The following is a 26,437-nucleotide window of genomic DNA, read 5'->3' as shown; positions in this document are numbered from 1 at the left end:
AGATTAATGTTTGAACATATGTTGCCATAATTACAACTGCTATAGGTACTGATAGTAAAAAATATATCAGCATGTTGGCTGGATATTTCTGTCAGTATGACTGTTAATGTACTCCAAGCACTGTGTTAGGCACTGAATTGTAGTTTTAATAGGATAGATACTGTGCTTTTATAAAACTTAGCTTTTTATGGTACAGTGTCTTGCTATGGGCCAAGACTATTTCAAAGATCTGTAAAACTAACTTTCAGTTTTAGCAACTTAATTAAACTCACTGAAGTCTGCCAGTGGAACAATATACAAATAATCACTTGCTAATAGTTATTCTCATAGTGTACATCCTCTTGGAACTTTTGGTGGAGCAATCCCTTTAAGACATGGTTTGGAGCAATAAGTAGAATGAGGTGAGTCAGATGGTCTTGGAGAATATTTCATTAAACCTGAGTACATGAAAGTTGGGATATTTTTGTCTACACAGTGACTATGGATGCTTTAGATTACAGGACCCTTTCCTTTGCACACTGTGGCATTATACAGCTACAACTTCTCAGTCTGCAGCTTCACTTAAACAAATAAAATATACAAATTTATTAAAAATGTACCCCCACCATTCCAGACAGTTTGCATTCCAATAAAATTGACATTATTTTAAAAACATAGTGTTTATTTTTTCCTTGTAATTTATATTTGTATCTTTCTCAAGTTCTCATCACCAACATATGCAACAATAATTTCTCACAGTGAGTTAATTCTATAAGTGATTAAGATAATCCATTAGACTCTCAACTCTATGAAGGCAGGTTTTTTTCCTGTTTTGCTTACTGTTTTAACTATGCTTTTTAGAATAGTGCATGATCTGTAGCAGGGGGCTCAATAGATATTTGTTAACAGAATAAATAAAGCTGAGTGTGTTGACTTGTGCTATTTCGAAGAGCAATTTTGTACTTCAAATTCTGGGGGCAGCTCTACAACTCTGCATGTAGTAGTCTCACGGGCTCCATAGCATCTTATGTAGCATCGCAGGTACAGTATTCTCAAAACTAGGCCAGACACTCAGCAGTTGGTCTGTCTTTGTTTATATGGACTACATAGTTCACTGAGCAGGCCCCATATTGCTGCTTTGGCTTTTGCCAGTGGAGGTAGGAAGATGGCTGTTGCCAATTATCTACTGTACTTAGTGACCAGTACATAACCCCAACTACAAACTACACATTTCAGACGCATTGTTAGCTCTGCTATTTACCTGGTCTCCAAAACTAGAAAACAGTATGAAGTACAAAGTATCCAATAAATCACCCAGAACTAAAGATTCTTCCTCTCTTTCTCTCCGGGCCTCCACGGGGACTGCTGATCAGCCCCGCCTCTCTGATCAGGCCCAGAGATAGGCCCAGAGACGCTGACTGACATAGAAACCGACCAGTCAGAACCAAATCTGGATGAAGTGTGAGGAGCTAATGGCTGCCTAGGAGGCAGAGCTTTTGACGCTAACTGGCATGGAAACCAACCAATCAGAACCTAATCTGGGTGACATACAAAGGCAGAACCTAAGGTGGGGGCTGAGGAGGGGTTTTAAGGGCAGTAGCTGTTTGATGTGAGGTGTAAGAAAGCGGTTCACTTTTTTAATGACCGGTTTGGCAGTATAGTGCGTATGGCTGGCTATCAGTCCAGATATAGGGATTATGTATTTTTATCTGCCAAGAGCATCTCCTCCTGATGAAAAAGGCTTTCCTCCCCCCATTTAAGCAATCCTATCCTATATAATCTATCTATACTACTAAAAGGGTAATATGCTAATTAGACCAGGTTGACTGGCCATCTGTGGACGTCTGACTTCCTTCCAGACAAAGCCATTGTGGTGGGGGCCAAGGCAGAGGCAGTTAGCAGCGATCAGGCCAGCAGGGGAGGGCAGTTTGGGGCTTCCAGGCCAGCTGGGAAGGGCAGTTGGGCGTGAGATCAGGCCGGCAGGGGAGGGCATTTGGGGGCGAGATCATGCTGGCAGGGGAGGGCCGTTGGGGGCAAGATCAGGCCAGCAGGGGAGGGCAGTTCAGGGCGAGATCAGGCCGGCAGGGGAGGGCAGTTGGGGGCAAGATCAGGGCGGCAGGGAAGGGCAGTTAGGGGCAATCAGGCAGGCAGGCAGAGGGATTGGGGCAATCAGGCAGGCAGGCAGAGGCAGTTAGGGGCGATCAGGCAGGCAGGCAGGTGAGCAGTTAGAAGCCAGCGGTCCCAGATTGTGAGAGGGATGTCCGACTGCCAGTTTAGGCCCGATCCCAGAGGGGTTGGACATCCCCCAAGGGGTCCCCGATTGGAGAGGGTGCAGGCTGGGCTGAGGGACACCCCCTATGCATGAATTTCATGCACCGGGCCATTAGTAAAGTAAATAAGAAACACAAATTTATATTGTATTAAAAGTGTTTTAAGTATTTTTAATACAGACAAGTATTTTCAAAAGTTATTATTTTGTATAATATCTATAAAATAGAACCTTTAAAATTCTAATGAAAGTCATTATCATTAAATAAAACATTAAGTATGCTATCAGGCTAATATGAATTTCATAGTGTAATCTTTATTCCCCATAATAGTTTCTCGGTGTTTCTGCTGATAGTCCTTATATCTTTAGTAAATTATCCCAATAGTCATCTTTAATAAGATTATACCAATTAATATGGTTGACTTACTTAGAAGTTTAACATGAAATTTGTATTCTATAATTTTTATGTCTTTTATTTCTGAATGATGGAATATTTAATTAGCAATTTTCAGTACCTTACTCTCAGCTTAGCATTGTATTTCAAAGTGATTTAGATAATTAAGTACATAAAGTTAACATGCTTATTAGAGAAAGAGCATTTTGAAAAAGAAAAACTGTATAATGACATACATGCACTTTGTGAATTAGAATTTTGCACTCTTCTAGGATATCAAGGAGCATAAATACTACTTTGGCAGCATGATTACATTAGTAATGTGGAGAAGTTTCTTTTAATAAAGTAAGGATTTATGTAGAATAGCTTTAAAAGTGGGTACCACTTTTATTTTATACCTTAATTTAATAATATGTATAACTTATATATACATATATGTGTGTGCATACCTATCTATACATACATAATATTAATTTCTGGGACATTGGTCTATTTCAGCCTTCAGACCTGGTCTAAAACATTAGCTCTTCCTGGGTCTCAAACCTGCTGGCTTTCCAAGTGAAATTTACATCATTGGCTCCCTTGGTTCTCAGGCTTTCGGATTTGGATTGGAACTAAGATGTCAGCACTCCTGTGTCTCCAGTTTACCAACTGCAGGTCTTGGAGCACTCAGTCTTTATAAATATACAAGCCAATTACTTTTAATCTCTCTCTCTCTCTCTCTCTCTCTCTCTCTCTCTCTCTCTCTCTCTTCCTCTTTCCCATATATATGTACATTTCCTGTTTCTGGAGAACCCTCACTAATAACAGTGGAATAAGAGAGTATATGATACTTGATAACATTTATCAAAGAACAGACAGATTGGGTGCATTCTATTACTCTGGTAATGGCTGAGAGAGAATGTACAGAGGAGAAAGAGAAACAAAGGATTCTGCTTTCTAAGAGTATGAATGGGCTCGAACCACTAACCTTTCATTTAACAGCTGAGCACATTAATCAGTTGCACCATAGAGACCCAAGGAGAGACTGGGTGCATTCTGAAGAAACCCACTGGTATTAAAAAAAAGGGCTTCAAACCATTTCAGGAATGAATAAAGACAGGATAATGAATGATTTCACTTGGAGGGAAGTAGACCAAGAGGAGAAATTAGAGCTCTCAGTATTGAAGGAGATATGATAAAGAAAAAGGCACCTGTTATTTGATCTGGTGGATTTGTCTGGTAGAAAGAAAGGGCATTATTGTTCTGTGTTGAGCCAGCTTAAGATATAATAGTACAGGTTACAGGGAGGCAATAATCCATTCTAATTGAACTGATACCATCTTATTAAAAAGCAACTAGAGGCCCAGTGCACGAAATTTATGCACTTGGGGGGAGGGGCATCCCTCAGTCTGCCTGTGCCCTCTTATAGTCCAGGAGCCCTCAGGGGATGTCCGACAGATGGCTTAGGCCTGCTCCTAAGAGAGGCTCCCAGCACCGCCGCTGCCCTCACCAGTCATGAGCCCAGCTTCTGGCTGAGCGGCGCTCCCCCTGAGGGAGCACACTGATCACCAGGGGGCAGCCCCTGCATCAAGTGTCTGCCCCCTGGTGATTAGCGCACGTCATAGCAACCGGTCTTTCCGCTGTTGGGTCAACTTGCATATTAGCCTTTTATTATGTAGGATAAGTTCCTTGATGCTTAAAGAATAAAAATATGAATACTCCATAAATGTTTAAAAAATTTTAAAGAAATGCTTCTCTACAATTTTTCCACCTATATAATTTACTGAATCTCTAGTCAAACTGATTAGAGGATAAAGTGGTTTAAATATTTGACTTTGATTTTTGTTCAAATTATCCTCAAGGATAAATGAACTTTTAATTTTCTTCTAAATTTATTGATACTTGTTTCCTGGATAACATAAATTTGTGATCATATATTACTGTGATTTAAAAAAATATATGTGAAATAATGTTAAAAATCTTTAAAATAAAAAATGGAGCATAGAGAAACTGTTTCATCTGGTAACAAACATATATCAGTTGCATAGGTTAAGGGGAATGGTGAGGGCTCTAAATTATTTACGATTTCAGCTACTATTGTAACTTCTAGACTTAGATTGGCACCTGCAAATATACTTGGATTGAAATGACAGCAAATACATTTTGTACAAGTATATGTAATATTTGATGTATCCAGACAAAGCTTTATTTTTTTCTACTGAAAGAAAAAAATTGAAATTATTTTTATATTTGTTTAGGATAAACTAGAGGCCCTCCCATTGAGTCTGTGGATTCTTTTCTCCATTTAAAAATGTTAGTTAGTTTTTAGATTTAACAAGAATCCTAAAAATTACCTAGACTAGACGGATACTTTTCATTTCATAGGTGAGAAAAGTGGAAATTTCTGACTTGTAAGAGTTTGCAAAATTATTCTTCTGGCTCTGCTACAACTGGAATTAAGAGTCTGTTTTCTCTTACTACTGTGCTCTGATTACATAAAGTGGAGTACTCTGAACTACATGTGTATCCCATGGACTGGCTCACACACCAGTTACTCTCTACCAACATTTCCCTTTACTTAGGTCCTCATCGCAGGATTCCTGTTCACACACCAACATGAAACACAAGCACTTTTCATTTCCTACTTGGAAACCAAATCGCGAACAGATTTCAGCAATGTAGAGCTTTAATTGTTGAAATTGATTTTGAATGGAATCTAATAGTTTATTTTGCAAATTGACTGAAGTCCACTTAACTTTTAAGTTTCAATACGGCTTGTGTATAATACACACAGCTTTTATTTTTTTAAGTATGTTTTTTAGATTGACCTCAGAGAGTGGAAGGTAGAGGGAGAGAGAGAGAGAAACATTAATGATGAGAAAGAATCATTGATGGGCTGCCTACTGCATGCCCCCTACTGAGGATCAAACCTGCAACCTGGGCATTTGCCCTGATTGGGAATTGAACCAGGACCTCCTGGTTCATGGGTTGATGCTCAGCCACTGAGCCACACTGGCTGGGCAGCTTTTTTGTTTTTACTATTACCAAACTTACTTTTTCTCACTCAGGATTGTACTTCCCTGAAAGCTAATCATTGCTCCACTGTGCCTACTTTACATGCTATTATATTACTAGTCTGGAGATAAGGTGTACTCAAAAGTGTTTGTGCTGGAAATACTTTTATGTTATTGTACTGACTTTTTCTTTCTCTGACTATACTTTGAATTCTGTAAGTCATATTTAAGTTTCTTTTCTTAACATTACAACAGTTTATGTTCTTGAGCACATATTTTAGCTGTTAAAAGTAAAAAAGAAAAATATCAGTTTTTGCTTTTAAATGCAAAACTGACAAAGTAGTCATAGATGTTTAATGAAACTATTGCCAGACTGTGAATCCTTACGGGGATATACAAGTGAAAACAACATATTTCATCATTTGTCATAAATGCTTGCTAATGAAGACAGCCTTTAAAATAGGAATAGTTTCAACTCCCTCTCATTTTTTAAAATATATATTCAGCTAAAGAAAAACACAGTCATGTTCATATTCCAGCAATATTTTTTTAAAAAAATAGAATATGTATGGAAATCTACCAATGTTGCCGATGCTAGGAAAATGTTCCTTCTGAGGTATCCTGCAATCCTTCTGCTTGCCACAAATTTGCTTGAACAAATTAAAAACTTCCTATTTAAAATTTCCTCTCAAAGCAGATAAAAGCTTTAGCAACAGAATTAGAATTGTCATGACTATATATGATTGGTATTGTAACACCCAGTATGAAGATTTTTCTTCCAAAGGTTTCCTTTAATAATTGCCATGACACATTTGTTTAAAAATAAAGAGCATTTTAGCCCTGGCTAGGAGTGGCTTAGTTGGTTGGACGTCGTCCTGAGCACAGAGTAGTCACTGGTTCTATTCCTGGTCAGAGCACATGCTCAGGCTGCTGGCTCAATCCCTGATGGGGGGCATGCAGGAGGCAGTCAATCAATGGTTCTCTCTCATCACTGATCTCTCTCTCTCTTCCTCTCTAGTTCTCTTTCTCTCTCTTTACCTCTCTCCCTCTTTCCCTCCTTCTCTCTCCCTTCCTTTTAAAAAATCAATGAAAAAACCTTTAACAAAATAAAATGTTTAAAAAATTTTTATTATCCTTTGTTGGTTCCTATAAATTCATATGAAACTAATTGTTGAAATATTTCTAAATGCATTTTCAGATTTCTGTGGTATATTATTTGCTAATTCTCTTTGATATCAAAAACTGTTGTGACAATAGCTAGGACTTGAATGATTTATTATATTGTATTATGGAGAATTTATTACTTCCTCGACATAATTTCACAGAGAACTTCACCTAACTTTTAAAGATCCCATACCACCGTCTTTCTCACTGCTACTGCTATTCCTAGTGATTCCTTATATTTACCTAAAAAAAGTTTAAATTTTACATATTTTAAGTTTTTAAAAATAAATTGAAGCGATAAGAGGCATTCTATGTTGTTGAAAAACCCTAGGAATAAAGGTTGCATAATTGTGGATTCAGTAATGATTTTAACTGTCAACCAAGTTTGAATCAGGAAGGACATGACTGAAGTAATGGGATTAATTTGTTCGGATCTTATATATAGCAGAATTAAGTTTGGGAAGGAGAGAGATTGTATGTGTGTATCTGTCTTTACAGACACAACTACCAGTTGTCATCAGCATGCTGCCTCACAGTGTCAGATAAGAAGAAGCAATTAATATAATTAACTATTTACATTTGATGGTGAGGTAGGAGTGCTGGCCAGATCATATTTGTCATTGAAATACCATGCTTAATTTCTGCTCTTTCCATGAACATTTTTGGTGCAGGATTTATAGTCTGCTAAAAAACTGGAATACAATAAATAAAACATCTGTTTTCGGGCATTGGTTTAACAGGAAACACAAGTCTGAAATCCTTGAGAGGAGCATAAATGAGATCAGACCTAAAATTTCACTGGGATTCTTAACTAGAGGTTCTTTTCATATCACAGTACAAGAAGGGAGATACAAGCAGAGCTAGATAATCTCTCACGATGAGGACATAAAGATAGGAGTTGTGGGAGATGAGGCAGCTGTAATTTGCAGGGCAAAATACCAGAGTGGAAGTAACTCTAAGGTCAAAAGACTTCAAGAAATGAAGAGAAGAATCCTATTGAGTCTCTGTCTTGTTTACATAATCCTCCCTATATTTTCTTCTAATAGATATATGGTTTTACTTTTCATATTTATATCTTAATACATGTTTTAAATGGAGTCCACTTTTTATTATAGTGTAAGAAAAGGCCAGTTTTAATGTTCCCCATGAAGTGAGACATAGACATCCATTAAAAATAGAATGTCCCTTTTTCATTTACTTCTGGTGCATTTTTACTGTATATGAAATATATATACGCTCATTGGACTCTCTCAAAGGGTTGTATTTTTTAATCAGTCCATTTGCCTGATCTTGCTCTAGTTCCTTATTGATTTTTTAAATCATGATTTTGTAGTATGTCTAAGGCTTTTGTGGGAAATTTCCATCAAATTTGAAGAAATTCCCTACAATTTGAGGGAAGTGCTTCAAATGTGTTGGTTGTGAAGTAAGGTAATGGTATGCCGTGGTAGCAAGCAACTGTGTAATCTCAGTGTCTAAAAACAACTTACATTTGGAAGCTACATGCCATGTGCCATCAAACCATCCTGAAAGGCAGCATGGTATGGTGATGAAGAGCATGGACTATGGGACCAGACTGATGGGTTTCCATGCTGCTGACTCTATCATTCACTTGCTGCCATATCTTTGTTGGGCTGTTAATTTTTCCCTACCTCAGTGTCCTTATCTCAACAATGAAGATGACAGTAATAATACTTTACTCACTGAAATGTGCAAGGAAAGAAATAATGAAAATCTCACAGCTCTTTTAAGATACCAACCTTGATTTCAGATTTCTGGACTCCCAAACTATTAGACTATACATTTCTGTTGTTTCAAGCCACCTGTTTATAGTACTTGTTACAGAAGCCATAGCAAGCTAATACACCATGCAAGTTTATATTAAATTTTAAAAAATATATTCACGTAGTTTGATTTAATATTACTTAATTATATAATGTAAGCTGATGCTGAGTTTCTGATGTAAAACCACTTATGAGATTAAAATTTGCAAACCTATAGAGTTGAAATCACATGGTGGCTTAGCTTCTCAACTTGTAGACATAAAAAAATCATCTCCCATTAGAGTGATCAAAAACATCATGAACTACAAAAAATACATAAATAGAAGGATATTGAAGCCACATGTAACATTTTTAGTATGCCTTCGAGCTTATTTGCAATCACAATTAGATGTCTAGAGCAAATTTAGGTAGTAGTCATATCTTCCAATGAAAGAAGAACAAACTATCCAAAATGTGTGTGGGAAGTTTCTTCTCAGCAGGACCATTATAAAGAATCAACTGCAAGTTAATGAATGCTAATGACATTAGTTCTGCCATAAGACTACTTAAAGAGATACAATGTAATAAAAATTTATGCTCATTCATTGATGTGCACATATATATCCCAAGAGAAGAAAAACTATTAATTATGAGCCTTTATAGGAAGAAAATGTTAAAGTATTTCAGTTAATTCAGATTTATCAATGAATACCTCTGCAAGAACATTTTAGATTCACAATAACATGATTAATACAAATGTAATGAGACTAGATTAATTAACAATATCTGACAATTTATGTCAAATTGCTATCTGTCATGCATTTTAATGATGCGTTAATTATTAAGTAATTTAAAATATTAAAGAATATATGACATACACTTGTATCAATTTATTTCATTAGGATTAGGACTGGGTAAGACCCACAATTAATGATTACTGAGTTTTTTAATGTCTAACACAAACTTTATGATCACATATCTAATTTTAATGACATTTTCAGATTTCAAAGGAGGAATTTTTATCAGCTCATTAATTTAGCCAGAATATAACTAAATACTATGTGAGATAATCAGTTGGAGGGTGAACATCAATTTCAGAATTCAGCCCAACATTTCTAATTCTCTTTTGTAAATATGAATTATATCTTAGGGAACCATAGATACTCATACATGCAAAAAATTTAAAAGCATACATTAATGAATAGCCACTAAGCAATAACATTGTCTATGTGTTTTGATTGCAGGAAATATGTGAAGGGACCGATAAAATGAAGAGGAATCCATGTGCCAAAGTAAAACCATTTTACATAGATTTTCCACTTTTAAACAGTTGATTTACATTATACAATGCAACCTATAAAGTAGACACTGGCTTTGATTCATCATTCAGATTCCTACCCCTTTTAAGAAGGTCACACCCTTAGAATAACTTTGACATTTGCAAAATATAAAAATAATAGTGATAACTGCTAATAGTTATGAGAACTTACTATTTATATTCTAACTAGAGGCCCGGTACATGAAAATTCATGCATTGGAGTGGGCGTCCCTCAGCCCGGCCTGCCCCCTCTCACAGTCCAGGAGCCCTCAGGGGCGGGAGGCAACCCGGTGATCAGGGGAAGGTGATGCCCCATCACATCTCTAATGCTGCCTCTGCTGGCCCTGGTTACTTGAGCCTCAGTTGACCCTGGGCGGCTGGGCAGCTGCCATCTGAGGCTTGCCTGTGCCTCAGGCAGGCCCTGGGCGGCTGGGGGGCTGAGGGGACTGGGCACTGCCGTCTTGTGGCTGGGGGCACCTCCATCTTTGAGGGCGTGACAGTCAATTAGCATATTCCCTCCTTATTGGTGGTGGGCGCCGCCATCTTTGCGACAGCGTGAGGGTCAATTAGCATATTCCCACTTTATTAGATAGGATGCCCACAGTTGCACAGCTGGACAGGGACAGAGGTGTATGTGAATTTGGGTAAACTGGTTCCAGAGTCTCTTTTTTAATCTAGAAACAAAAAGTGACTTTATATATAATGCTAAGAGACATAACAATTCTTTTTAAAAAAATATATTTTTATTTATTTCAGAGGAAAAGGGAGAGGGTGAGAGAAATAGAAACATCAATGATGAGAGAGAATCATTGATTGGCTACTTCCTGCATGCCCCCATTGGTGATCGAACCCACAACCCGTATGCCCTGACCAAGAATCGAACTGTGATCTCCTGGTTCATAGGTTGACGCTCAACCACTGAACAATTCTTGCCTCTCTTTAAAAACATTTAATTTATTGCCTCTTTAATAATGAGGAAAGATTGCTTTTGTCTTCAGTATTGAGAACATCATATGCATTTCTTCATCAGGAAACAGAAATACAGTAAACGGTTCTCAAGTCTGCAAATTATCTGAATCTGACTGCCCATCATGCCCTTTCCTAATGTCCATGCAGCTTACTAAATCTTATTATTTAGAAAATGCGTTCAGTAATCAAAAATATCTGGGAAACTGGGACTAAAATAAAAATGTTTCTTTACATTGTTTCAACTTTTAATATATTAATGCAATTTTGATGTCTAAGAGGGGAATATACTATCAGACCTCTAAAATTATTTCACTTATATGTAAAAGACCATCTTCATTGTTCATTTTGTTACCGTGAATTCAAAATCAATTATTTAATTTAGAGCAGTTTTAGGTTTACAACATAATTGAGTAGAAAGTACAGAAAGTTCCTATGTACCCCATCCCTCCCCAACTTCCCATATTATTAAAATTGATGAATTAATATTGATACATTATTAACTGAAGTCCATAGTTTTGCATTAGCATTCATTCTCAGTGTTGTACAGTTCCATGAGTTCTGACAGATGAATAATATCATGTATCCACTATTACATCTCATAAAGAATATTTTCTCTGACACCTATATGCCTTTGCCACACCTATTCATCCCTTCCCCCTACCATCCAACTCCTGGTAGTTGCAATCACTGATTTTTCCCCACTGATCTTTCTATTGTCACTATCATTTTGCCTTAGATATAAAGTCATACAGTTGAAATATACAGCACATAACCTTTTTAGAATGAATTCTATTACTTAGCAAAATGTATTCAATGTTTTTCTATGTTGTTTTTCAAAATTTTAAGCTCACTAGCTCATGTCTTTTTATCTTGGGATACTATTTCATTGTCTAGATATACCAAAGTGTATTTATCACTTCACCTATTGAAGGACATCTTGGTTGCTTCCAATTTCTGGCAATCATGAATAAGGCTGTTATAAACTTTGGTGTGTAGGTTTTTGTGTAGGAAAATAGTTTACAGATTAATTGGGTAAATACCTAGGAGGACAATGGCTAGATTGTACAGTAGGACTATGTTTAACTTTGCAAAAACCTCAAATGTCTTTCAAAGTGGCTGTACCATTTTGCTTTCCCACCAGCACTGAAGGAGAGTTCCTCTTGCTTCACATCCTCACCAGCATTTGATGATGTTGCTCTTCTTGGTTTTAGCCATTTCAGTGTGTGAAGTGGTATCTCATTGTTTTAAGTTGCAATTACCCAGAAGGGTATGATATGGAACATTTTTCCACATGCTTATTTCCACCTGTATAGCTTCTTTGGTGAGGTGTCTGTTCAGATAGTTTACCTATGTGTTAATTGCATTGTTTTCTTATTGTGGAGTTTAAAGGGTTTATAACTTGGATACCAGCTCTTTATCAGATATGTGTTTCAAAAACATTTTCTGCAAGTGTGTGACTTGTTTCATTGTCTTAATCTGTGGGCTTTTAAAGAATGAAATATAATTTAAAAATGTAATGCCCTTTTATTTATTTTGACTCTGCACAATGTATGTATTCGCGCACATTAGGCTTCAGTGAACAATTCTGAGTCTGCTTTAACATTAAGTATATGTGTTTACCCCCGCCCCAACCCATACTGGACACTGGAAAGGTGAATTCCTTTGCTCTTTCAGGCTGCTCGGTGACTAATGGCTACCATTTATTATCTGCTAGGTGATGTATCAGGGTAGTTTACACATTTACTTACTGAATCTTTGCAATGAAAATTAGGATATACTATCTATATTTTACAAAAGTATAAAATTATCTCTGAAAATGTAACTTATTGGCCCAGAATTTAAAAGTAGGTATTTGGTATAGGATGAACTTTAGCCTACTCTATGTGGCTTCAATACCCATGTTTTCCAATTATACTAGGATAATTCCAACACAGTTTTCCAATATTCACTTGAGAATCATTATTTAGGGAAGGACAATATGATTGACTAGTATACAAAAAGTCTTTGTCAGCAGTTATCAATTCCAACGATAAAAGTGAATCCTCATACCTTATTTATTTAAACTACTCTTTCCGACTATCACCTAGAGGTTATAAGGATTCAATAGATAGTGTGTGCGAAGTGGTAGCACATTGTTGTCTCATGGTAAGAACTCTATAAATTGTAGACATTCTTGCAACTACCAACAGCAATGCCATTATTATAGCTTTTATTTTTATTACTATGATTAGTCCTTGTTACTTGAGGAATGTGAGACTTCCATAAGCAAATTATTTGCCTTGTTAGCACCTCTGGTTCCTCCGAATTATGATACACATTCTGTCTCATGGCTGTTGTATGGTTTGAGAGGGTTAATACATGTAAATTACTCAATGGAGTGACAGATACAAGGTCTCTGCTCAATGAAAATACTAGTAGTTTTTCTCCTTTTCCCCCCTTTCCCTTGAAGAATGTTTACCTGAAGCTTTTTGCTGGCTGCCAGGTGTGTATATGATCCGATGATGGATACTGTGGCATTCACATTTCTTCTCCATCTTTATGAAACATTATAGATTTAAAAAATATATTTCAAGTTGGTAAATGATCCCTATCCAGATGAAATACAATATATTTGTTGATTATCCACAGGGACCAATGTAAATCTTGAGTAAAAAAATAATAATAATAAAATAAAATGTTTGTGTGCTATCAGTGTAAATACAGAAGGTTTTTTAGTATTTTGTGTACCTGTTTTAGTGAATATTAAATAGAAGCAACTAAGAAATAGCCCACAAAATATCAACATTAATGAAAACAAGACTTGCTAACAAGAGGTAGGACATGCTCCTATACTTCTAAAATGTAGTTTGTATATGAAATGGAAATCTCTTCTGCAAATACCTCTCTTCATGTTGTTCATAAGTAACAACTTATTCACTCGAGTCTTCCCAGCCTCACTCTGACCCCACAGCCTGTGGACTTGCATCATTTCTAAAATTTGGTGGTTGGGTCCATGTTAAAATGTCCTCTCTAGATTCCAGGATGATTTTCATATCTTTAAGGTTATACTCATTTCCATTTTTTTTCTACTTTCCGTACCATTTTGTGCAGTATGCTAAACTGCAAGGTTATTGGTGTCACTTTTATTATCTTTCCTCATTGCTAAAGGATCAAAAGTGTAAAAGAAAGATAAGTGAGAATAAGAGGAAATGGAAGTCTCTGTTCTTGTGTTAGATGTCAAAGGGGAAAAAAAGGATCTATTGGTTAAAGAAGGCAGACTAAAGATTTTTCAGATAAAACAATGAATCAAATTTTATGTCAAGTTATATATACTTACTGAATGTCTGGGTATTAGCCAGTAACTGTTGCATACATTTTCTGAAGTTTGAAAAAATTAATGAATTCCCTCATCAAGGAGTCTTTACTGCAACCGGCTTTGTGCCAGTATTTGAAGTCAGGTAGCCTGAATCAGAGCTCATTGTCATAACCATATATTCATTGCTTACCAGGATGTATGCATGTCTCTCTAGAACGTTTGTGAGTGCTTGTTGGGCAAATTAGTGTTTTACTCATTCCTATGCATTTACATGGTGCATAATCTTACTGTGCTCACAGAAAACAAATGTCTAATTGAACTTGAGAGAGAGTTTCTTTTTTGTCTATCATTCCGATTATTGCATCAAATAATTCAGGCACTAAAGTTAATATTTGATCTTAACTTTCTAGTTGATTATTTAACATACTCCATGTAAGCAGAAAAGTCTAATTGGCTTTTCCCTTCAGTTATGAACTCAGCCTCTAGAAATAGCCTATTTGATAACTTAGTCACCTTGGATAAGGAATTTCTTGTAATTGTGAGATATTTCAGAATATTTTGAATCATACACTAGTAAAAATAACTTGCTTGCCACTAACTTATAAGGCTGTGGCAAGGATCAAAAGAGATAACTTATGAGAATTTTATTGAAAATCCTCAACGATAGTATAAGACAGTATGTTACTATCACCTTAAAAAGTAACAGCTGAGCACTGAGAAGGTAATAAAATTTTTAAATACTTTCACACTAGGCTGATATTGCTGAGTGGAGATTTGTTGACACTCAAGATAAAATCTCTTTTGGGCTCTGTTGCCCTTTCTCCTCCAGCTGTGCTTATTTCCCGTGGGATCCGCTCCTGAAAGCCAGTGGTCTCTTCGGTTTCTGTAGTTCGGCTTTCCTGTGCTGATTTGATACTAGACTCAGTAACCCGCTGTCGTAGAGGAAGGGAATGTTTCGTATCTTGTGAGGCCGGGTCAGCTATTGCCTGGCTGAGAAGTACGTTCTATGATCTTCACTGCCTTTTCTCCTCAGGCCTTCACAATTGTCAAAGATGATCAACATAGAAACCCATTTCAAATTCCAAAGAATAATGATCGATTCTCAAGACAATTTCGTGTTGTAAATGATTTGCCACGTAGGTTTATGGTCCATACGAATGGCCAAGAAAATTAACCTCAGACAAACATCAGTTCTTACAAATTTAGTACAAACATCAATATGTGGATTCCAAGGTGATGTTTTAAAGTTTATTTCAGAGTGTGGGCATGGCTGTTGGCAACTATGTACTATAGTCCTTTTCTCAACCATTCTCTTGTTGCTTCAGAAAATGTTTTTAAAATAAAAACATCCATTTTTATATATAGTGAATATGGTTCTTGAAGAAAGGGGGGTGATGGGTAGTAAAGGGTAAAAGGGGTCAAATATATGGTGACAGAAGATTTGACTTTGGATAGTAAGCACAGTGCAATATACAGGTGATGTATCATAGAATTGCATCCTTGAAACCTACATAATTTTATTAGCCAATGTTACCCCAATTAATTTAATTTAACATTTTTAAAAATGAAATAAAAACATCCAGTATTGGAGAAATCATATTTTTTCAGTGTTTCCCTTTCCTCCCCCTCTCTATCCCTCAACCTTACCTCTCTCTCCTGCCCTCCCAATAAATGGCTATGGCTATACATACCCAGCTTCCAAAGGGAATGTTTTTTGGGTTAAAAATCAAGGGAAAAATGACTTAGCATGTTATTTGCACAAATGATGCTTGGTAAAAATGGAAAGAATTACACACATTGTTATTTTTACAGTGGTGCTTTTTCCTCTAAACAAGTTTTAACTAGATTCCATATTTGCCTGCCATTTCATATGGCTTTTTCAAAAATTTTCAATTGTACAATTGCAAATAATGGTGAATTGTGAGCCTTATGTCATAACAAGAAAATAATTGTGTCATATAACAATTATTTCTGTTTGCTTTTTGCTATTTTCATCTCCATTTCCATGTGCACTCATAATTGCAGGAAAATATTCTTACTAAATTACCTCAGAGAAGGAAGTTATGCAGTAAAAGTGTTACTTCTACAGTTAATGTTTCACTGCAATTACGAGAAATGTTTAATTTTTCATGGTAGCTTATATATTTTGTTTTTGGTATCATAAGTCCTTAAAGTCAGAGATTTTATTCTCTCTGTGTGTATCTCTGTATTTCATGGGCTAAGACATGCATTGTTCATAATTACTTGGTAAATATTTACTGAATGAACAAATTTGGAATTTAAATGCAGTTCTCTTTTATTAATTTTTTTTGTTGATATTGTGTTTTAAACAAATCATTTTATTCTTTTAATATTTACATACTAAGCTCTCATTTTGAAAGATTATACCAAAATATCTTCAAGCTTTTTTATAATGAATAAATTTTTATTACATTTACTAGAGGCCTGGTACATGAAATTCATGCATGGGGGAGTGGGTGTCCCTCAGCCCAGCCTGCACCCTCTCCAATCTGGGACCCCTCGAGGGATGTCCGACTGCCTGTTTAGGCCCAATCCTACCAGAATCAGGCCTAAACGGGCAGTTGGACATCCCTCTCACAATCCAGGACTGCTGGCTCCCAACTGCTTGCCTGCCTGCCTTCCTGATTGCCCCTAACCGCTTCTGCCTGCCAGCCTGATTACCCCCTAACCACTCCCCTGCCAGCCTGATTGATGCCTAACTGCTCCCCTGCCAGCCTGTTTGCCCCTAACTGCCCTCCTCTGCAGGCCTGGTCACCCCTAACTGCCCTCCCCTGCAGGCCTGGTCACCCCTAACTGCCCTCCTTTGCAGGCCTGGTCCCTCCTAACTGCTGTCCCCTGCTAGCCTGATTGCCCACAACTGCCCTCCCTTGCAGGCCTGGTCCCTCCCAACTGCCCTCCCCTGCTGGCCATCTTGTGGTGGCCATCTTGTGTCCACATGGGGGCAGTCATCTTTGACAACATGGGGGCAGCCACCTTGTGTGTTGGAGTGATGGTCAATCTGCATATTATTCATTTATTAGATAGGATAGAGGCCTGGTGCAAGGGTGGGGGCCGGCTGGTTTGCCCTGAAGGGTGTCCCGGATCAGGGTGGGGGTTCCCTTGGGGCATGGGGTGGCCTGGGCAAGGGGCCTGTGGTGGTTTGCAGGCTGGCCATGCCCCCCGGCAACCCAAGAGGAGGCCCTGGTATCTGGGGTTTATTTATCTTCTATAATTGAAACTTTGTAGCCTTGAGCGGAGCCAAGCCTCCTGCTTGCTTCGTGGCTGCAGCCATTTTTGTTGGGATTTATTTATCTTCTATAATTGAAACTTTGTAACCTTGAGTGGAGGCCAAGACAAGCCAGGGTGTGCAGGAAGCTTGGCTTCCTCCATTGCCGGGAAAACCCAAGCCTCCTGCTTGCTCCATGGCCACAGCCAACTTGGTTGGGTTAATTTGCATACTCGCTCCTGATTGGCTGGTGGGCGTGGCTTGTGGGTATAGCAGAGTGATGGTTAATTTGCATATTACTCTTTTATTAGATAGGAAAATTTTCTTCTGAATATAAAATAATGCAGGTTTATAGAATAAAGTATTAATATGTAAATTAAAATCACCCAGTTCCAGAACTATATACAGCCACACGTCCACTCTTTTAATAAGTATTAATTTCTAACTGAAGACAATTAATTAATAGAAAATAATAAAACAACATGCTTACCCATTTTTGCAAATTTTATATATACAAAGTGACTTCCTTAGAAATAAACTGTTATACACAAAGACATAGATAAATTAAAGGTTTTTAAACTAATTACATATTTTAAATTTTTTAAAATTTATTTGAACCAAAAACAAAAGAAAACCATTTTACCCATCTCTTTCACCTCCTAATCCTCCACCTTTGGCAACCAGCTACCAATCTGTAGTTTGTATCTATGAACTTGTATATCTTTCTATCTATTTATCTATCATCTATCTATATGTGTATGATATAGATATAGATGATATAGGTATAGATTGCACATATAAAGACATCAATCATATGATACTTGTCTTTCTCTGATTTATTTCACTTAGCATAATGCCCTCAAAGGTCATCAATGGTGTCACAAATGGCAAGATTTCATTCTTTTAATATGGCTGAAGAACATTGTGTATATACCACATTTTCTTTATCTATTTACCCATTGATGGACACTGAGGTTGTTTCCATATCTTATCTATTGTAAATAATGCTGCCACAAGCACGAGGTACATGTATCTTTTCTAGTTAGTGTTTTCATTTTCTTTGGATAAATAACAACAACAGAAATCACTAGATTATATGTAGTTCTATTTTAAATTTTTGTGGAGCTGCCATACTGTTTTACAGTATCTGCACTAATTTACATTCCCAACAACAGAGCACAAGAGTTCCCTTTTCTTCTGTTTTTGCTAATAGCCCTTCTAACAGGAGTGAGGTGATATCTCATTATGGTTTTTGTTTGCATTTCCTGGATGATTAATGATATGTAACATCTTTTTATATACCTGTTGGCCATCTGTATATCTTCTTTGGAGAAATGTCTATTTAGATCTTCTGCCCAAGTTTGTTTTCAATAATTCTTTATTGTTGAAAGTATTACATATGTCTCCCGTTTTCCCCCATTGACCCCCTCCAGCCTACCCCCACCCCAGGCCTTCAGCACACTATTATCTGTGTCCATAGGTTATGCATATATGCATAAAAGGTCATTGGTTGATTACCCCCCACCCATTCCTCTCCCCGACCTTCCTTCTGAGATTCCGCACTCTGTTCCATGCTTCCATGTCTCTGGATCCACTCCGTTTATCAGTTTATTTTATTATTTAGATTCCACATATGAGTACGATCATGTTATACTTGTGTTTCTCTGACTGGCTTATTTCACTTAGTATGATATTTAATCAGATTTTTTTCTATTGAGTTATATGAGTTCTCTATATATTTTGGATATTAGCCCCATATTAGATACATTATTTGCACATATTTTCTTCCATTCAGTAGGTTGCCTTTTTATTTTCTTGTAGGTTTCCATTGTTGTGAACTATTATTTATTCCAGGTGATGGCAGTAAAGTACCTTTGCTCTAGTTGCAAAAATAAAAGAGCAAAGCTCAAACACTTAAACTTCTTCCATACAAGAAATAAATAGCCCCTACTTGTCAGATCACACACATTCACATATACACATGCACACATACCTGACTATCATACTAAAGATATATACAAAAAAAACAGAAAATTATTAAACTGACAATATACTTTTTATCTTAATATATAACAAGTTATGTGTATGTTCTTGTTTCATTTTATCATCTCTTTTTAATTTGACATGTTTTAGCATAAGAGTCAACTCACTTATATGTCTTGATAAGCTAGTAGAAATATTTATACTCTACATAGGGCATTTTAAAGTGCACCTGGATAAAAAATAAATAAATGGAATGTTGAGGGACAGGTGAGACCTCGATAAAACTGTTTAGTTCAAATTTGTCACATAAAGCAGATGGCAACAGAGCTATGTTATGTAAATGACAGATTTCAAATGAGAAACATTACATCAATCCTTCAGAATGTTAAGTAGAATTGCAACAGATAGGACACTGAAGAAGAAATGAATGATAGAGAAGATGCTTAAAAAAAAAAGTTGACTCATAAACACTATAGAAAACAAATTCATTGAAGTTTTTTAAATACATATTTTTTATTGATTTCAGAGAGGAAGGGAGAGGGAGAGAGAAATAGAAACATCAATAATGAGACAGAATCATTGATCAGCTGCCTCATGCACTCCCCTCCCCCTTACTGGGGATTGAGCCCACAACCCAGGCATGTGCCCTGACCTGGAATTGAACCTTGACCGCCTGGTTTATAGGTGGACATTCAACCACTGAGCCACACTGGCAGGCTGAAGTGTATTTTAATTGCTGACCAATAAGCATACTCTCTAGCCAAGGAGGTGGTAGTCCTGAATTTGTGTATTGTTCAATAATGATGATATTTAAATGTATGTTCAATAATTATGATATTTAAACAGGAAAAGAAAAGGTATTGTTGATATTGATTCATATAATTCGATTTTGTCTATGTTGTGAAAATTATAGATTCTCTAGGTTGACTTTATATTATTTTTTGTTTCTACAGCAGTGAAATGCTGGAAGGCCCTTTTATAATTGCTGTTTTACTGTTATCAAACCTTTTATACATAGTCTTAGTAATTACATCAGTTTCATCATTCTAAATTTGTAGTTGAAATGTCCAAGACTCAGAAATATTCAATGACTTGTTCAAAACCATAGAGCTTCTTAGTAGAAGACCTAGTAATAAAACTCAAGACCATTTTTTTCTTTCTTTTGCATCATGCTATTCTTCTTCTTTGATTGTGATCAAACAAACAGAACCTTTACTGATTGTGGATTCTCCTCTCAAATGAGGTTCATGTTTAGATGAGGAAGAGCATGCGTATCATTGCTGGCTTCCCTATCTGGAATGCTTGAGCTCTGGAATCCTTGAATTACAGAAATTTCACTCTCTGTAGAACTCCTCTCTCTGTAAAGTTGATCCTATCCTGGCCCTTTTACTATGAAAATAAAGAATTTGGCAAAAGTAGGTTTACAGTTATGAGTATGCAAAACAGAGTTTATTATTAATTATTGTGTTATTTTCCATACAAATAATTATAAGCCTTATTTTGCCCCACCCTGTATGCTTGCTTCTGCCCTGAAGATTTCTGGCTTTTTTTTTCACCACCTCATATTTAGCATTATGCAAACTTATTTCATATAAAGATACATTTTTTTTTTGAAAATTTAATTTTGAAAACAGGGCTTCCCTACGGGATTTTTAAAAAAATAACTATTATATATGTAACATATATGACATATATTTACATTTCAAGATCACTTCTGAACTAAAGTTTTAAATGTTGTCAAAACAGAACAATGCAATTAATGGAGCAAGAACCCACACTGGGAATCTAGCCCACAACCCAATCATATGTACTGACCTTGAAATCGAACCGTGACCACCTGGATCATAGGTTGACTCTCAACCACTGAGCCATGCTGGCTGGGCAAGAAAAAGTTCTTATAAGCCCATGTCTAAGATGGTCATTGAATAAAAAAGCTGGAAGAGTAAAGTATGCAAAGAATATAAATGTACAATGAGGACAACAATAAGACAGTGATAATACAGAATAAGAACAATGATCAACCTAATGTTAAAATAGCATAAAATCCTTTACCTCTTAACTGCTAAGAATTATAGAAACATTCTTAGGAAACTTTAGCAATAGTATATTTATCCAATGTTATTAGGTTTTCAGTTGAACATGCATGTGTCTTATGTTTTATAACTAGGTGATAAAAATATGCATCATTATTGAATTGTAAAACCTAAATAAATCATTTCCATTTGACCCTACTGGAGACCTATGAATTGAACCTTTCATTGTACCCAACTCTCCCCACCCCCATCCACATGCATGCAAATTGAGAACTATGAACTTCATAGTTAGCTTGCTTAAAAGATTAGAGCAAGCTATATGGCTAGAAAAATCATTTCATGATTTAGATATCAGACCATGCTTGCTGTCTTGTGGGTTTGCAAAATTTTCTTTAATCTTTCCTAATTGGATGTGTTAGATTTTTACTATGCTAATTCTAATGATAGGACATAGAATTTTAGGCAAGGTAGCACATTGTAGATATGATTATATTTAGCAGATAACAAATAATTTTCCTATTTTTAAAATTTTTTATTTTAATCCTCAAAGAGTGAGAATATTTTTCCACTGATTTTTAGAGAGAAAGGAAGGAATGGGGGAGGGGGAGAGTGAGAGAGAGAAACATCGATGTGTTAGAGACACATCGATTGGTTGCCTCCCACTGGCACCAGGGTGGAAGATTGAACCTGCAATCAAGGTAAGTGCCCTTGACCAGGAATCAAACCAGAGACCCTTCGGTTCATGGGCCAACACTCTAACCACTGAGAAAAAACAGCCAGGGCTAATTTGCTTATTTTATAAAGGAAAACACTCAACACAGAATGGTTTTTTATAGCTAGTTGATGGCTGGAACTCAAGTATCTTGTACTCCTAGATCGGAACTCTATATTACCATATATTGTCTACTCTGCTTCTAAGCATATGAAGTATATAGAAAGGCAATTTAAAAAAAGTTTAGGATAAATCAAAAGAAAACTCTTTAGGAAAAAAAGTTTGTCAATTGCAAAAACAAAATTCTTTGCAAACCTTTAAATATTCTTCACATTCTATTTATTTATCATAACATTCATGGAGGCAATAAGGTCTAAGTGACCCCAGGCCTGGGAACCAAAAGACCTAAGTTGACTGCTCACTGCAGTCCCATTGACTGAATGTGGCAAGGTTACTAAAGCATACCCATCCCTGAGTGATACAGGCTTGCTCCTATCCCAGAGCTTGGCATCAGGACTCCCCCGTGGCTTTGCCATAGCGATCTCAGAATGCCTGATAGTCTACTTCTCAATAGTCACTCTCTCCCAGGGTAAGATTTGCATTGTGGTCTGGTGACTTTTTCATTCTATACCCACGTCACCCCTATTTTCTCTCACAGAGGCATTTTACTTAATAGCATACATATTTGCTCATATAATACCATCTTGGGATCAGCTTCTCAGAGAGTTCAAAGTAATGCAATGACCAAAGACTTTCTCAATTTCAAAAGTCTTTCTCATAATATTCCAATACCAACATTGCCAAACGTAGAGTTGGTTATAACTAAGCTTGCATAACTTACAAGTTGCATTGTTAGTTTCAATTAACAAATTATGTGGGGTTTGGGGATCTGGGGCAGGGGTGGAGGGATTGAGCAAAAAAGAAAAAAACACTCATAGACATAGACAACTATATGGTGGTTGCTGGAGGGAGAGTGTGGGTGGGGAAGGTGGAGGAGGGTGTAGGGGGGATAAATGGTGATGGATGAAGTCTTGACTTGGGGTGGTGAACATGCAATGCAGTATTGTGGAATTGTGCACCTCAAACCTGTATAATTTTGTTAACCAATGTCATACCAATAAATTCAATAGAAAAGAAAAAAACACAAAGAAAAAAATTATGTGTGTAAAAAAAAAAAATGAAGTCAGAGTGACAATGTCAAGCATTCTGTAGTAATATGCTTTGTTACGGTGTTTTCTAATTATTTAAACTTGTTCTGTCATAAATTATCATTTCTTTTAAATATGATTATTTCCCTTAGTGCCCAAACACAATACAGTGAAAGTACGCTTACACAGTTCATTGTGTAAGGAAATATTATAATTTCCTTAGTGCCTAAAAATACACAAAAAAGTCTTCTTGTATAGTTTATTGTATAAGGTTAACATATAAATTGAGAACCATGAAGCTTAATTGATAAAAGAAATGTCAATGTGTCAGAAATTGTTGCAATGTGGATGGTTTTCCTCTGAGCCCCAGGATCTGCTGTGTATATTCAGAAGCACTTCCCTGAAACCAAAATCAGAACAGCATCAAGTCCAGTTTTCACGACAGGGACATTTTTAAGGGTAGATCCATGATCAAGGTCAATCCTATTGAACAAGGGACTAATTAAATGTTCACTTGTAGTAATTGCCCCTTTAGCTGTATAGTTAACTCCTCTCTACTGTACTCTGAAGACTTTTAAAATAGCCAAAGAAGCAGTAAAGGCAGGTTGAACTGCATAGTCTAATATCAAACTGGAACTACAGCTTCTCCTCTGAAACAATAATAGGCAATTATGCACACCAGAAAAAGCATTGTCATTGACCTTCAAATGAGAGAATGGATACTCATCTGCAAAAATTGTCTGTGGAATTTTCCAGACTGTAGCACATTCTACTAAATGTTGATACAGTCTAAATGCAGTTTGGATTTCTCCTTCTCTTCAAAATAACAAAAGCAAAAATAAAACAACAAAAAAAGCCTTCAGTGGAGAGGAGAGAAGCCATTTAAAATACCAAATCAGCTTAGAAATATACGCATATACATAAAATTACAATAATTCCCACAATAAAAGAACTGGGAATGTTTTTCTCCTCAATTTAATTTGTGCTGCTTAAATAATAATAGTAATAAAAATTTACATAGGAAATGAGCTCCCCTTCAAGGAAAAACATTTCTCTTTTAATCTCTCAGAAAACTCTTATTTGGAAGCTGACTCTCCGGAGGTAAAGTTTGCACAAACAGATACACACACACAAGTGGTGGGCAAATGTAATAAGAAATTTAGTTTTGGCTTCTTTAACATTGCTGAATATTGCTCAATCAGTTGGCAGTTGCTGCTATAAGATTAGAGACCCTGCCTGGCCACTGTGGCTCAGTGGTTGAGCGTTGACCTATGAACCAGGAGGCCATGGTTCGATTCCGAAGTCAGAACATATGCTTGGGTTGTGGGCTGGATCCCCAGTGTGGGGCATGCAGGAGGCAGCCAATCAATAATTCTCTCTCCATCATTAATGTTTCTATCTCTCTCTCCTTTTCCGTTCCTCTCTGAAATCAATAAAAATATGTATATTTTAATATTAGAGACCCTAAATTGCTAAACATTAGAAAAACTAACTGAACTTTTGATGTAGAGAGCCAATACCTAATGTTCTGTCTCTTTGCCACCTGAGTAACATAATCCCTTAGCCCTGCAAACAATGTAATAGGACCTGACTTTATCCTCTCCTCCCAATCCCACTGAGACTACTGTTCAATCTTGTCAAGTCCTGTATCACTTTCATACCACATTCTTTTACTGCTTGTATCTTGAATTTGACTCTTGTTCTCTGGGGATCAGAGTGCCACTGCCAGCTGTCACCTTCAACAACCAGGGGAAAGATGGAACTACATACATCTATCTACGATGGGTTTGAATTTTCACCTCTCAAAGCACAGGGCCTTAAAAACACTCACTTTCGATTTACAAGTGTGTTGACCAGAACCCATTTCAACACTTGGGGATCACTGCCTGGGACATATTCTTGAAATAATCTAGGGATTTTTTTCTTACCACTAGACATTCACATGGCTAAATTAAGAAAATTAAGAAATGTGGGGTAGAACTGAATCTTTTTGTAGTTACTTTTACATATATCAACTTAAATCTCTTCTTATTTTCATTTCAGTTTTCTTCCTGTGATTCTGTAATTGGAATTTTGTGATATTTAAAATATTTGAGCCCTCAAATTTATAATTTATATTAATATTGGCTATTTTTCGAGTGCTTACTATACATTGGGCACTGTTCTTACTGTTTCATATGTAACCAGAGGCCCGGTACACATATTCGTGTCCCTCAGCCTGGCCTTCACCCTCTCACAATCCGGAACCCCTTGGGGGATGCAGGCCTGTGGAGATTGAGCTGAAACTGACAGGCTGACATTCCCCATAGGATGTAGCAGTGCTTGAAGTGGCAGGCAGCTGGGGAGGAGCCCGAGATAGGGCTGGGTGCCATGCCACTCCTGTTCATCCCAGCCCCTCTGTACCTGTTGCTGCGCTGAGGCTCCCATTGCTGCAGCTGCACTCGCAGGCTGTGAGCTGGCTTCTTGCTGAGCTGCACTCTCGCTGTGGGAGCGCATTGACCACCAGGGGAAAGCTCCTGCATTGAACGTCTGCCCCGGGTGGTCAGTGCACGTCACAGCGATCGTTCGACCGGTCCAGATGTCTACCGGTCGTAATGGTCACTAGATGACTTATTTAATCCTCATAGCTACACTGCAAAGAAAAAAAAAGCTTTATCTTTATTGCCATTTTACATTAAAAAACTACAACAAGCAGGAAACAATTACCCATCTGTCTATATTGATATTCTAATATTGGTGCGCAGTCTTCTTTGCCCATATTAGCACAGTGTAAAGAAATTTGTTTTAACTGAGGAAACAAGAAAGAGAAATGATCTCACAGTGGTAGGCATAGGTTCAGCTGCTTAAAGAGGTCAATTCTGCTTCTTGGAAAGGCTGGTTTGACTAGTTGGTTAGTCTATAAAATCACTGGAATCAGTAGCTAAACCACAACTGACATCTTACTGAATATATGTATATTTGAAAACCAAATATATCTATGTGGCACCCTCACTTTTTAATCTCATTTCCGAAGTATTGGTTTGCCAAAAGGGAGTAACTTAGAACAATGAAATTGACAGGGGGAGCAGAAGAATGCCACTTTACCTGCCTTTTTGTGTGAGGCAAAAGCACTTCCATGGAGACTCTACATGAAAAGAGAGGCATATTCCTGCAGTATCTGATGGTCTTGTTTCAACAATAGAATCACATTC

General features: G+C 36.9%; 1 protein-coding gene across 1 annotated transcript in view; it reads right to left on the bottom strand.

Annotated features, from left to right (window-relative positions):
- The window catches only part of ANXA10 (annexin A10), a gene marked incomplete at both ends in the record, with an annotated part of 117,976 nt that extends 92,234 nt beyond the window's left edge, over window positions 1-25,742 (bottom strand). The window contains one exon of the mRNA XM_080675404.1: window positions 25,650-25,742. Within this exon, the coding sequence (XP_080531530.1) occupies window positions 25,650-25,742 (93 nt within the window). The remainder of the gene's footprint in view (window positions 1-25,649) is intronic.
- Between the last annotated feature and the right edge of the window lie 695 nt (window positions 25,743-26,437).

Source organism: Plecotus auritus (assembly GCF_963455305.1).
Source record: "Plecotus auritus genome assembly, chromosome: 6".
Lineage (NCBI taxonomy): Eukaryota > Metazoa > Chordata > Mammalia > Chiroptera > Vespertilionidae > Plecotus > Plecotus auritus.
Note: the sequence above shows the minus strand (reverse complement) of the source record. Positions and strands in the feature narration are given on the sequence as shown.